The sequence below is a fragment of the Cebus imitator genome, unplaced genomic scaffold, assembly GCF_001604975.1.
Source record: "Cebus imitator isolate Cc_AM_T3 unplaced genomic scaffold, Cebus_imitator-1.0 Scaffold434, whole genome shotgun sequence".
In the NCBI taxonomy this organism is placed as follows: domain Eukaryota; kingdom Metazoa; phylum Chordata; class Mammalia; order Primates; family Cebidae; genus Cebus; species Cebus imitator.
In genome coordinates this window covers 1,851,509-1,863,414 of record NW_016107749.1, presented here as the reverse complement: position 1 = coordinate 1,863,414, position 11,906 = coordinate 1,851,509, and the positions used below count along the sequence as shown (strand labels likewise).

Sequence of the window (11,906 nt, the reverse complement as noted above, 5' to 3'; positions counted from 1 at the left end):
GTTGTTGCCCAGGCTGGAGTGCAATGGCACAATCTCAACTCACTGCAACCTCCGCCTCCCAGGTTCAAGTGATTCTCCTGCCTCAGCCTCCCAAGTAGCTGGGACTACAGGTGTCCACCACCACACCCAGCTAATTTTGTATTTTTAGTAGAGATGGAGTTTCTCCATGTGGTCAGGCTGGTCTTGAACTCCTGATCTCAGGTGATCTGCCCACCTTGGCCTCCCAAAGTGCTGGGATTATGGGCATGAGCCACCGCACCCAGCCTCTTTACCTTCTTATGTCTTTTCTTAGATGTCTTCTTTTCAGGGAGGCCTTCCCTAATCACCTTATGTAAGACTGAACACCTAAATACACACACCCTGACACACACACACACACACACACACACACACACACACCCTCTTAATCCGTTTCCTTGCTTTGTTTTCGTGCTTAGCGCTTATCACCATCTTCTTCACTATAGTTTTATTTACTTACCCTGTTTATTGTTGGTCTTCACTACCAGAAAGCAAGCTCTCTGCAGGCGGGGATTTTTCACTACTGTTTGTTCATTATTGTATCCACAGCACCTGCCTGGCACAAAGGAGGCGCCCAATAAGTATCGTTGAATGAGCGAGTAAATAAATGAATGAGTGAATGATACGCCAAGATTTAATCCTTCCCACCTGTCCAGGTACATGTCTCACCTTTCCCCTGCTCACCTTTGCATGCCAGGGCACATGGGACACTTGAGTTCCTGGCACGCCCTAGTGTCATTTACCCTTCTTAGCCTTTATGCTGTGCCCTCATCCTCCTGGCTGGAGTCCCAGTCATTTTTATTAGTTTTTTTTGAGACAGAGTCTCATGCTGTCACCCAGGCTAGAGTGCAGTGGTACCATCATAGTTCACTGCAGCCTGAAACTCCCAGATTCAGGCAGTCTCCCAAGTAGCTGGGGCTACAGGTGCACACCACAACATTTAGCTATTATTATTTATTTATTTATTTATTTTTTTGAGACAGAGTTTCGCTCTTGTTACCCAGGCTGGAGTGCAATGGCGCGATCTCGGCTCACCGCAACCTCCGCCTCCTGGGCTCAGGCAATTCTCCTGCCTCAGCCTCCTGAGTAGCTGGGATTACAGGCACACGCCACCATGCCCAGCTAATTTTTTTGTATTTTTAGTAGAGACGGGGTTTCACCATGTTGACCAGGATGGTCTCGATCTCTTGACCTCGTGATCCACCCGCCTCGGCCTCCCAAAGTGCTGGGATTATAGGCCTGAGCCACCGCGCCTGGCCTTAGCTATTATTTTTAAAATTTTTGTAGCGATTGCTCCAGGCCACCACTGCCTCTCAGCTGCACCACTGCACCGTGTCCTGACTGTCTCCCTCCATCTTCTCCGGCCCTTGCAATCATCTTCACCACAGAAGCAGAGAAGTTATGAGGATGGCAAAGGGCAGACTGGCATTCAAAGCCAATGTGGAGGGGAGAGTTGGGTCCATGAGTCTGGATTTCAAGGAAGAGGTCTGGATTTAAGATACAAATGTCAGAGTCACTGGGTGGGTGGCTCATGCCTGTAATCCCAGCACTTTGGGAGGCCAAAGAGGGCAGATCACTTGAAGTCAGGAGTTTGAGACTAGCCTGGGCAACATGGTGAAACCCTGTCTCTACTAAAATTACAAAAAAATTAGCCAGATGTAGTGGTATGCTCCTGTAATTCCAGCTCCTTGGGAGGCTGAGGCACAAGAATCGCTTGAACCCAGGAGGTGGAGGTCGCAGTGAGCCGAGATCGCACCATTTTACTCCAGCCTGGGTAACAGAATGAGACTCCATCTCAAAAATAAATAAATAAATAAAAATTAAATGAAAATGTGGGAGTTGCCAGGGTAAAAACATTTAAACACTGGTTGAAATCACCAAGGGAGTAAGTCTAGAGCAACAAGAGAAAAGGACCCAGGACTAAGCCCTGGAGTGCTTATTATTCAGAGTTTGGGGAATTGCAGGTGTCCACTATGATGCCCAGGCTGGTCTTGAACTCCTAGCCTCAAGTGATCCTCTAACCTCGGCCTCCCAAAGTGCTGGGATTACAGGTATGAGCCACAGCACCCGGCCTGGATCTCTGGTCTTTAATATTCCTCTCAAGCAGGTGTCTGCTAACACCAAATGAAACTCATGTGCCCGCTTCTCACCAAGTTTTTATGCTTTTTTCCTACTTAACACACATTGCACTGGACTTTTGGAGTCTTTTTTTTTGAGACGCAGTTTTGCTCTTCTTGCCCAGGCTGGAGTGCAATGGTGCCATCTCAGTTCACCAAAACCTCCATCTCCCAAGTTCAAGCGATTCTCCTGCCTCGGCCTCCCGAGTCGTTAGGATTACAGGCATGTGCCACCACGCCGGCTAATTTTGTATTTGTAGTAGAGACTGGGTTTCTCCATGTTGGTCAGGCTGGTCTCGAACTCTCGTCCTCAGGTGATCTGCCTGGCTCAGCCTCCCAAAGTGCTGGCTTACAGGCATGAGCCACTGCACCAGGCCTTGGAGTCTCTTTTCTTAGCTGTCTCCTCCGCCACTCTGGGAGCCCCCTTGGAACAGGAACCTCATCTTATTTCATCTTCTTGGCTCAGTGCATGAACTTGGTTCAGTGCGTGGGTCACAATACCTGATAAACCCACTTTAGAAATGGTGAGTGTGAGGTATTAGGCTAGAGTCGGGCACAGGGCAGACAAGGACTCTCAATCTGTTCTCTCAGACTCCAGATTCTAACTCCTTCACCTGAACATGAGCCCGTCCCTTCTGTTCCCAAGCCTCGATTTCCTTTTGTTTTTGTTTTTTCAGTTTTTACTATTTGCCTCGATTTCCTTAGACAGATTTAAGCCGTTGAATTGACTAACAACCATCCTACTCCAACCTACTGGGCAAATTGCCTGCTCTAGGGTCAAACACTATCCAATTTCAGTTTCCAAACTTCATAAAAGGGAAATTCTAAAAGCTGAGAATCGAAACTGACAGCAGAGAGATAGACTCGATGACAGGCTTTTTAAGGTGGCCCCAGATATTCCGACCTCAGCCCAGCGTCCTCCTGTGCCTCTACTCAGTGAGGTAGTCTCCAAGAAAGGGGACCCCGAGTCAGCCCATCACACCTGGTTTCCTATCTGCTAGGGTCATTCATCCCACGGAGCACTGGAGGGCAGCTGAGGAGGAGCCGCCTTAACAAAGGGGTTGTGTGCCAGGGAGCTGGGTAGGTGTCTGGCTATATATCTGCCCAGCGGAGGTACTCTGGGTACAAAGATGGCACTGACACAGGAGCTGTATGCCACACCAGCCTCCAGGCTGGACTCCTTCGTGGCTCAGTGGCTGCAGCCCCACCGGGAGTGGAAGGAAAAGGTGCTGGACGCTGTGCGGACCGTGGAGCAGTTTCTGAGGCAGGAGCATTTCCAGGGGGAGCATGGGCTGGACCGGGATGTGCGGGTGCTGAAGGTGATCAAGGTAAGACTGGGCTCCTCCAGTCCCCCACGCAGGACAAAACCCACTAGCAGAGTCCATGTCCCTGAGGATGCTGGGGACGCCTGTCCTCCTGATCCCTTGCCCATGCTGATGACATCTCAGGACACCCCATCCCACCTGGCTGTCTACACCTCACTGCACCACTGCCTTCAGCAGAATGAGTCTAATAATAATACTCACATTTGGGGCCTCACTAGCCTAACCTTTTCATATATACACTGTCTCTAATTCTTGCACCCTGTGAGATAGGTACTATTGGTTTTTTTGCAGGGGTGGGGGTGGTTTGTTTTTGTTTTGAGATGGAGTTTCACTCTTGTTGCCCAGGGTGGAATGCAATGGTGCGATCTCAGCTCACTGCAACCTCCATCTCCTGGGTTCAAGAGAAGCCTCCCGAGTAGCTGGGATTACAGGCATGCGCCACCATGCCCGGCTAATTTTGTATTTTTGCTAAGACAGGGTTTCTCCATGTTGGTCACGCTGATCTTGAACTCCCGACCTCAGGCAATCCACCTGCCTCAGCCTCCCAAAGTGCTGGGATTACAGGCGTGAGCCATTGTGCCTGACCTAAGATAGGTACTATTCTTTACAGATTAGCAAAATGGAGGCTCAGAACTAATACAAAGCGAGGTCCTTAGTTGGATCCTGGTGTGAATGAACCATCTGTAAAATATGGTTTGGGAACAATGGTGGAATTTCCATATGGCCTAGATATCAGACAGTGTATATATCTGGTGTAGGAAATTGTTGATTTTTGTTAGGCATAACAGTGGTTGTGTGGTTATCAAGGAGAAAGTTCTCTTTTGTTTGGACACAAACACTGACGTATTTAGGGACAAAGTTCCTTGGTGTCTGTAATTTACTTTAACGTGGCTTAGATTAAGCAAATGCAGACAGAAGTTGAGACTTGTTGAATCAACTAGTTGGGTATATGAGTGTTAGTTGTATCATCTTTCTATTTTTCCAAATGTTTTACCTTTTTGTAATAAAATGAAATTATTTTTTAGAGACAGGGTCTCGCTCTGTCACCCAGGCTGGAGTGCAGTGGCACAATAACGGCTCACTGCAGACTCCACCTCCCTGGGCTCAGGTGATCCTCTCACCTCAGCCTCCCAAGTAGCTTGGGGCTGCAGGCTTGCACCACCATGCTCAGCTAATTTTTGTATTTTTTGTAGAGACAGGGTTTCACCAATGTTGCCCATGCTGGTCTCGAACTTCTGGGCTCAAGAATATGCCCACCTCAGCCTCCCAAAGTGCTGGGATTACAGGTTGTGAGCCACCACACCTGACCAGTAAAATGATTTTTTAAATGGAGGCTCAGAGAAGTGAGGTGACTTGCCCAAGGTCACACATGAATGTTGAAGCTGGGATTTGAGCTTGACTCAAGGGATCCAAGCCCCCCTCACTGAGATTTTTCTCCAATCCCTTCCTCCAGCTGTTTCATGCCACCTCCTGTGCTAGCTAGGATCAAATTCAAAAGGGTCAGAGCTAGAAAGGCTTTGGAGGATCAGACAGTCTCACCAATCCCTCACTTAAATATTAAGTAAACTGAGGCACAGAGAGATATCCCAAGATCATACAGCAAGTTGGTGGCAAAGGCAAGACTAGAATTAAGACTCCTGACTCCCAGCCCAGTGATCAAGTTCTCTCTCTGAGGGTAACCAACTCACAGAGGGACCTAGTCGCCGCAGGCCCCTATCTGTTCTTTGCACCTATCCCCAGCATATGAAGCCTGAGACCATATAGTTTATAAGTGAGAAAGCATAGATTTTGATATCAGACAGACTCTTCGCTTCTTCCCTTACCAGCTGCGTGGCTTTGCTTACCACTCTTATTTCTCAAAGCCACAATCTTCTCATCTGTGATTGGGGCATCATCATCCTCATGTCTCCCTCACCAAGCCAATGGTGCAATGCAGGCTGAATGACTGGTGCGTGATACATGCTCAGAAAAAGCAGCATCATTCTAATTCCTGCCAAGCTTTCTTCCAGGCCTGAGACACAAGTCTGACTCCGGCAGGCCCTCCCAGACCACCCCCTCCCCAACAACCCTGAGAATAAAGTGGAAGGAATAAGGAGTGTCTGGTAAGACAAGGATGCTACAAGAATGAGTTTTTTTGTTTTTGTTTTTACTTATTTATTTTTGAGACAGAATCTTACTCTGCTGCCCAGGCTGGATGACAGTGGCACACTCTCGGCTCACTGCAACCTCCGCCTCCAGGGTTTAAGAGATTGATTCTCCTGCCTCAGCCTCCCGAGTAGCTGCTATTACAGGGGTGCGCCACCACGCCCGGCTAATCTTTGTGTTTTTAGTAGAGGCAGTGTTTCACCATGTTGGCCAGGCTGGTCTTGAACTCCTGACCTCAAGTGATCCAACCACCTCAGCCTCCCAAAGCGCTGGGATTACAGGCGTGAGCCACTGAGCCTGGCCGAGAATAAGTTTTTACAGCAGGAAATGCTATTTACCTTCCTGCACATCATAGCCACTTCTCCCCTTGAAACCACTAAATGGCAGCAATCCCCAGAGAGCCATGACTAATGAGAAATGATATATCTTATTTAGAGTCTAAATCCTCTCTTTCCCTACCCCCTGAAAATCTAGTGAGCAGAGGGGCTCCACATAAGGGAATGCTTCAAATGAATTGTGCCTAAATAGGTTTAAAACCGAAGTAAATTAGGAAGCCTGTTCTGGATGTGTTCTTTTCTCTGCCTGGATCTTACCATTGGGAAAGGCAGAAAGGGAAGTCCAGGCCAGGCTCGGTGGCTCGCACCTGTAATCCCAGCACTTTGGGAGGCCAAGGCGGGAGGATTGCTTGAGCCCAGGAATTTGAGACCACCCTGGGCAAAATGGTGAGACCCCTGACTCTACAAAAAAATATAAAAAATTAGCTGGGCATGGTGGTTCGTGCCCATAGTTCCAACTACTCAGTTCCAGCTGAGGTGGGAGGACTGCGTAGACCCAGGAGGCCGAGGCTTCAGTGAGTGAGGATTGTGCCATTGACTCCAGCCGAGGCAATAGAGCAAGACCCTGTCAAAAAAGAAAGGAAAGTCTAGACATGGCTTTTGGGGGTTATGTCCTTCATTCACACACCGGGTGCCACCTCCAACCCTCTCCTATGGGGTGGGAGTGCTGGGTCGGAATGCCCATGGTACCTTGGAAGCAGGGCCTGGCTCACAGCCTTGGGTCACAAGGAAGAAAGAGGTGGAAGAACCACTCACGACTTGAATTCTGGCTCTTTCGCTGACTCCACTGCCTCCTGGCTGGGAGACCATGGCAAGCTGATTAACTCCACACTGCCTCAGCTTTCTCATCTGTACATTGGAGAGAATTCTAGTACCCACCTCAATATGGGAAGTGAAGTTTTTTTTGGAGGGGGTTGTGTTTTTTTGAGATAGAATCTCACTCTGTTGCCCAGGCTGGAGTGCAGCAGTGAGGTCTTGGCTCACCACAACCTCTGCCTCCTGGGTTCAAGCGACTCTCCTGCCTCAGCCTCCCCAGTAGCTGAGATTACAGGCACTCACCACCACACTCAGCTAATTTTTGTATTTTTATTTTATTTTATTATTTTTTCTTTTAGCTGCTGATCACAGAGAATTTTTTTTTCCTTTTAATTTTCTTTTAATTTTTGTATTTTTAGTAGAGACAAGGGTTTCACCATGTTGGCCAGGCTGGTCTCGAACTCCTGACCTCAGGGGATCCATCCACCAAGGCCTCCCAAAGTGCTGGAATTACAGGCGTGAGCCACCGAGCCTGGGCAGGAAATGAAGATTAGAAGGAATAATTGTATACAGGGCTCTCAGGGGTGCCAGACGCAGGGCGTGCTCAGCCTGTATTGTGTCATCTGGCGACAGCTGGATTCTGATTCATGTGCAGTAACTCTATCCACCAGGAAAAGTAGCCCACTGCGGGTCTGATGCCTCCCTAGCAATTCCGCCTCCCAACACAGAATGAGGAGAGGAGGACAGATAGTTGCGGGGCTTTGCATACCAGAGGCAACAGTGCCTGGAGAGCTCGTCTAGAATTTCCAAACATTAAAAAATCCCTTCAAAATTATCCATCTCGACCCCCTTCCATTACTGACGGGAAAACCGACCCCCCCGGGGCAGCAGAAGGAATTGTCTAAGTCAGCTAGATAATGAGGAGGAAGAGGCGCATGTTGCTGACTTCCTGCGTGCCGGGCACCCCACCAAACCCCTGGCATACATGATTTCATCAGATCCTCCCAGTAGCCCAATGACTCATGTCCCAGCATTACTTTCGTTTTACAGGTGAAGATCTTAAGAGTCAGAATGTTTACCCAGATAAGAAACAGGGAAGAGGGCCAGGAGTGGTGGCTCTTGCCTGTAATCCCAGCACTTTGGGAGGTCAAGGCAGGCAGATCACCTGAGGTCAGGAGTTCAAGACCAGCCTGACCAACATGGAGAAACACCCTCCCTACTAAAAATACAAAATTAGCTGGCTGTGCTGGCAGGCGCCTATAATCCCAGCTGCTTGGGAGGCTGAGGCAGGAGAATCACTTGAACCCAAGAGGCGGAGGTTGCAGTGAGCCAAGATAGCGCCACTGGTCTCCAGCCTGGGCACAAAAGCGAAACTCCATCTCAAAAAAAAAAAAAAACCACGCACACAGGGAAGAGTCAAGATCTTTTTCAGGCTGCCCCATTTCACAGCCTATGGATCTTAAATGTACTAGGCAAACTTCCTCTTGCTTTATAATGCCATGAAATTACTCAGGCCCCCCACGCCCAGAATTCTCAAACAACCCTACAGAGTAAATGCTATCATTCCTCTGCAGCTGGCCTTACTCTGTGGATAAGAAGACTGGGTCTCAGAAGCAATGCAGTGTCATAGACAAGAGGCTGGGCACTTTGGGAGGCTGAGGGGGGCAAATCTCTTGAGTCCAGGAGTTGGAGATCAATCCTGGACAACATAGCAAAACCCTATCTCTACAGAAAATATGAAAATTAGCCAGGCATGGGGGCACAGGCCTGTAGTCCTAGCTACTTGGGAGGCTGAGGTGGGAGGATTGCTTGAGCCAAGATCGCGCCACTGCAGTCCAGCCTGGGCAATGGGAGTGAACTGTCACACACAGAAAAAAGAGGCTGGGCTCTGAGGGCTGCAAACCGTGAGATCTGGGACAAGTGACTAATGAGGAGAAAGAGCAATGTGTTGCTGACTTCCTGTGTGCCAGGCACCCCACCAAACCCCGGCATACATGATTTCATCCGATCCTCCCAGCAGCTCAGTGACTCATGTTCCACCATTACTTTCATTTTATGGGTGAAGGTTGTAGGAGTCAGAATGTTTACCCAGATAAGAAGCAGGAAAGAGGCAAGATCTTTTTCAGGCTGCCCCGTGTCTGGATCCCGTGTCTTGAGATCCTGGAGACATCTGTTTTCTCACCTGTGAAGTGTGGGTATCAGTCCGACCCACTACACATCCCTCAGGGGGTGTGAGCATTCAGTGAGACAGTGCATGTAAAATGCTGCAGGGGGTGCCTGGCACACTGCAGCTGGCCTCAGGGCGACGGGGTTCTGTGTTCTGCAGGTGGGCTCCTTTGGGAATGGCACCATTCTCAGGAGCACAAGAGAGGTGGAGCTGGTGGCGTTTCTGAGCTGTTTCCACAGCTTCCACGAGGCAGCCACACACCACCAAGCCGTTCTGAGGCTGTTATGGAAAGCCATATGGCAATCCCAGGACCTGCTGGCTCTCAGGCTCGAGTGCCTGAGGTTGGAGAAGAGAGTCCCCGATGCAATCGTCCTCACCATCCAGACCTGGGAGGCTGTGGAACCCATCACTGTCACCATCGTGCCTGCCTACAGAACCCTGGGTAAGGGGAGGGGAAACCCAGTGGACTCACACACTTGCCCTCCCCAGGAGACTTCCCAGTGTGTCACCTTTCACTCACAGCCACGTGCACACACCCACATTCATTCATTCCGTCTGCGTCCTGGGCTAGGGGCCGGGCTACTGAAGTGCACAGGATTCACCCAACTCTGGCTATCATGTGCTCAACTTGGAAGACAGAAATTGACCCAAGAATTGCACAGATTAATACATGGTTGCAAATGGTGTCAATGCTAAGAGGAAAAGAATGGAGTGGCCTGGGGAACCACAGAAAGGGTGCTCAGGAAGGGACTTTCTCGGGAAAGAATATTCAGGAGGCGCTGACACCCAGTGAGGGGAAGGAGCTAAAAGTGGAGTGGAGGTCTGTCACTGTGTTCTCTAGAAGCTCATCCAAAGGCAAGGGTGTGAGGACAAGCAGTTTATTCGGGTGTTAATCCCAGGGAACACTGGTGGGGAAGGATGGAATTGAGATGGGAAAGGCAGGAATTCAATACAGTGTGCATCCGTGGGCAAGTCACCACTCTGGACTTCGTGTCCTTGGAGAACTCGCAGTCATATTATAGAGCATGGCTCCATGGGATGCCAAGTGGGACGCTGGAGTGCTTACCAGCCCACCACTGGCCTGGGGCGGCTTCCGGGAGCACTAGCTCACTGGCCCCTGGTGTTTGTCCTCCGGTAGAGGCCTGGGTATTTGAAATAAACCCTATGTGCTGAAAGCCCAGATCCCAGAGGTTTCATCTCGTGTGCTAACTCCTATTAGCTGTGGTGGCTGCTGCATGGAGTTGCTTTTTGGAGAACGTATCAGACAGGATCCAATTTTAGCAAGGAGGAGAGTGCTGGGATGTCTTAGTGATGTGTACCATGGAACTGCTTCTCCCTGTGAGTATTTTCTTCTTCTTTCTTTCTTTTTTTCTTTTTTTGAGACTGAGTCTTGTTCTTTCACTGAGGCTGGAGTGCAGTGGCACGATCTTGGCTCACTGCAACTTCTACCTCCTGGATTCAAGCGATTCTCCAACCTCAGCGTCCCGAGTAGCTGGGATTACAGGCGCCTGCCACCATGTCACACCCAGCTAATTTTTGTATTTTTAGTAGAGACAGCGTTTCACCATGTTGGCCAGGCTAGTTTCAAACTGCTGACCTCAGTTGATCCACCTGCCTTGGCCTCCCAAAGTGCTGGTACTACAGGCTTGAGCCACCATGCCCAGCATCCCTATAAGTATTGAGAGGTTCCAACAGATTACCCAGAAAGAGATCCGAAACAGACATTAAATAAAACGAGGACATTGAGGACATCCAGGGAAGACAATAGTCCAGGCGTGGCCTGACGCATGGAAAGCCCCATGTTGGTTCCCCAAGTAAGAACTTCACAAAAAGGACAATTAGACAAGGCAAACCTTTGGTTTCTGAAGACAGGAGGTCTCAAGGGTCCCCGGAGGGATAACTCCAATGAATAAGCAGGCTCTCCCTCACTCCTCAGGGCCTTCTGCTCCCAACTCCCAGCCACCCCCTGAGGTCTATGTGAGCCTGATCAACGCCTGCGATGTTCCTGGAAATTTCTCCCCATCCTTCAGTGAGCTGCAGAGAAACTTCGTGAAACATCGACCAACTAAGCTAAAGAGCCTCTTGCGCCTGGTGAAGCACTGGTACCAGCAGGTGAGGGGGCTGCCCGGAGGGTGGGGGCAAGCGGGGAGAGGGAGGAGGGTGGGGAGGAAAGACGGGGCCTGATTTTCCTCTCAGGAAACTGCTCCCAGGGGAAATGGAAGTGGGTAGAGAGGGAGAGAATGCTAGTCTTTAGAAATGTAAAGTGAAACCCTCAGTGAAGACGGTGGAAAAGGAGAAGGAGAGGAGGAGGAAGAAAGAAATAGAGAAGGAAGGAGAAAAACAGGTACCAGACAGTATTTCAGTAAACTAGTTATTTTTATTTATTTTTTTTTTTTGAGGCAGGGTCTCCCTTTGTTGCCCAGGCTGGAGTGCAGCGGTGCGATCACCACTCACTGTAGCCCCCACCTCCCTGGATCAAGTGATCCTCCCACCCTAGCCTCCTAAGTATCTGGGACTAGAGGCATGCACCATCATGCCTGGCTAATGTTCTTATTTTTCTTTTGTAGAGACAGGGTCTCACTGTGTTGACCAGCCTGGTTTCCAAGTGGTCTCAAGCGATCCTTCCACCTTGGCTTCCCCAAAATGCTGGGATTACAGGCATGAGCCACCACACCCAGCCCACAGTTCTTGTAATGCTTCAGTTACAGTCTAGGACGGGCAGATGTCAACATCGCTGGGTACTGTGGCGGTTAACCACAGCAGGTTAAGGACCAACAGGTGGAAGGATTTCTTTAATTCCACCCCAGGAGTGGAAAAGAGGGCATGTGTGGGTGTAAACAGCCCCCGGGGACATTTCTCAGGCAACAGCTCCGTCCGTTTTAGAAGCAAAAATCTTCCCCCAAGATAATCAATGGACCCTCCAACTGCAAAACAAAACTCAGAGACAAAAATCATTTATTGGCCGGGCGTGATGGCTCACACCTGTAATCCAAGCACTTTGGAGGCCAAGGCGGGCGGATCACCTGAGGTCAGGAGTTCAAGA

General features: G+C 49.6%; 1 protein-coding gene across 2 annotated transcripts in view; it reads left to right on the top strand.

Moving 5' to 3' along the window:
• Nucleotides 1–2,992: 2,992 nt before the first annotated feature.
• OASL (2'-5'-oligoadenylate synthetase like) overlaps nt 2,993–11,906 on the top strand; it is a 20,763-nt gene continuing 11,849 nt past the window's right edge. The window contains exons 1-3 of one of the 2 annotated variants that reach the window (XM_017510270.2): nt 2,993–3,463; nt 9,023–9,305; nt 10,800–10,975. In XM_017510270.2, coding sequence (XP_017365759.1) covers nt 3,266–3,463; nt 9,023–9,305; nt 10,800–10,975 — 657 coding nt within the window. In that variant the 5' untranslated portion in view covers nt 2,993–3,265. The remainder of the gene's footprint in view (nt 3,464–9,022; nt 9,306–10,799; nt 10,976–11,906) is intronic. The other variant, XM_017510269.2, reaches the window with a different exon arrangement.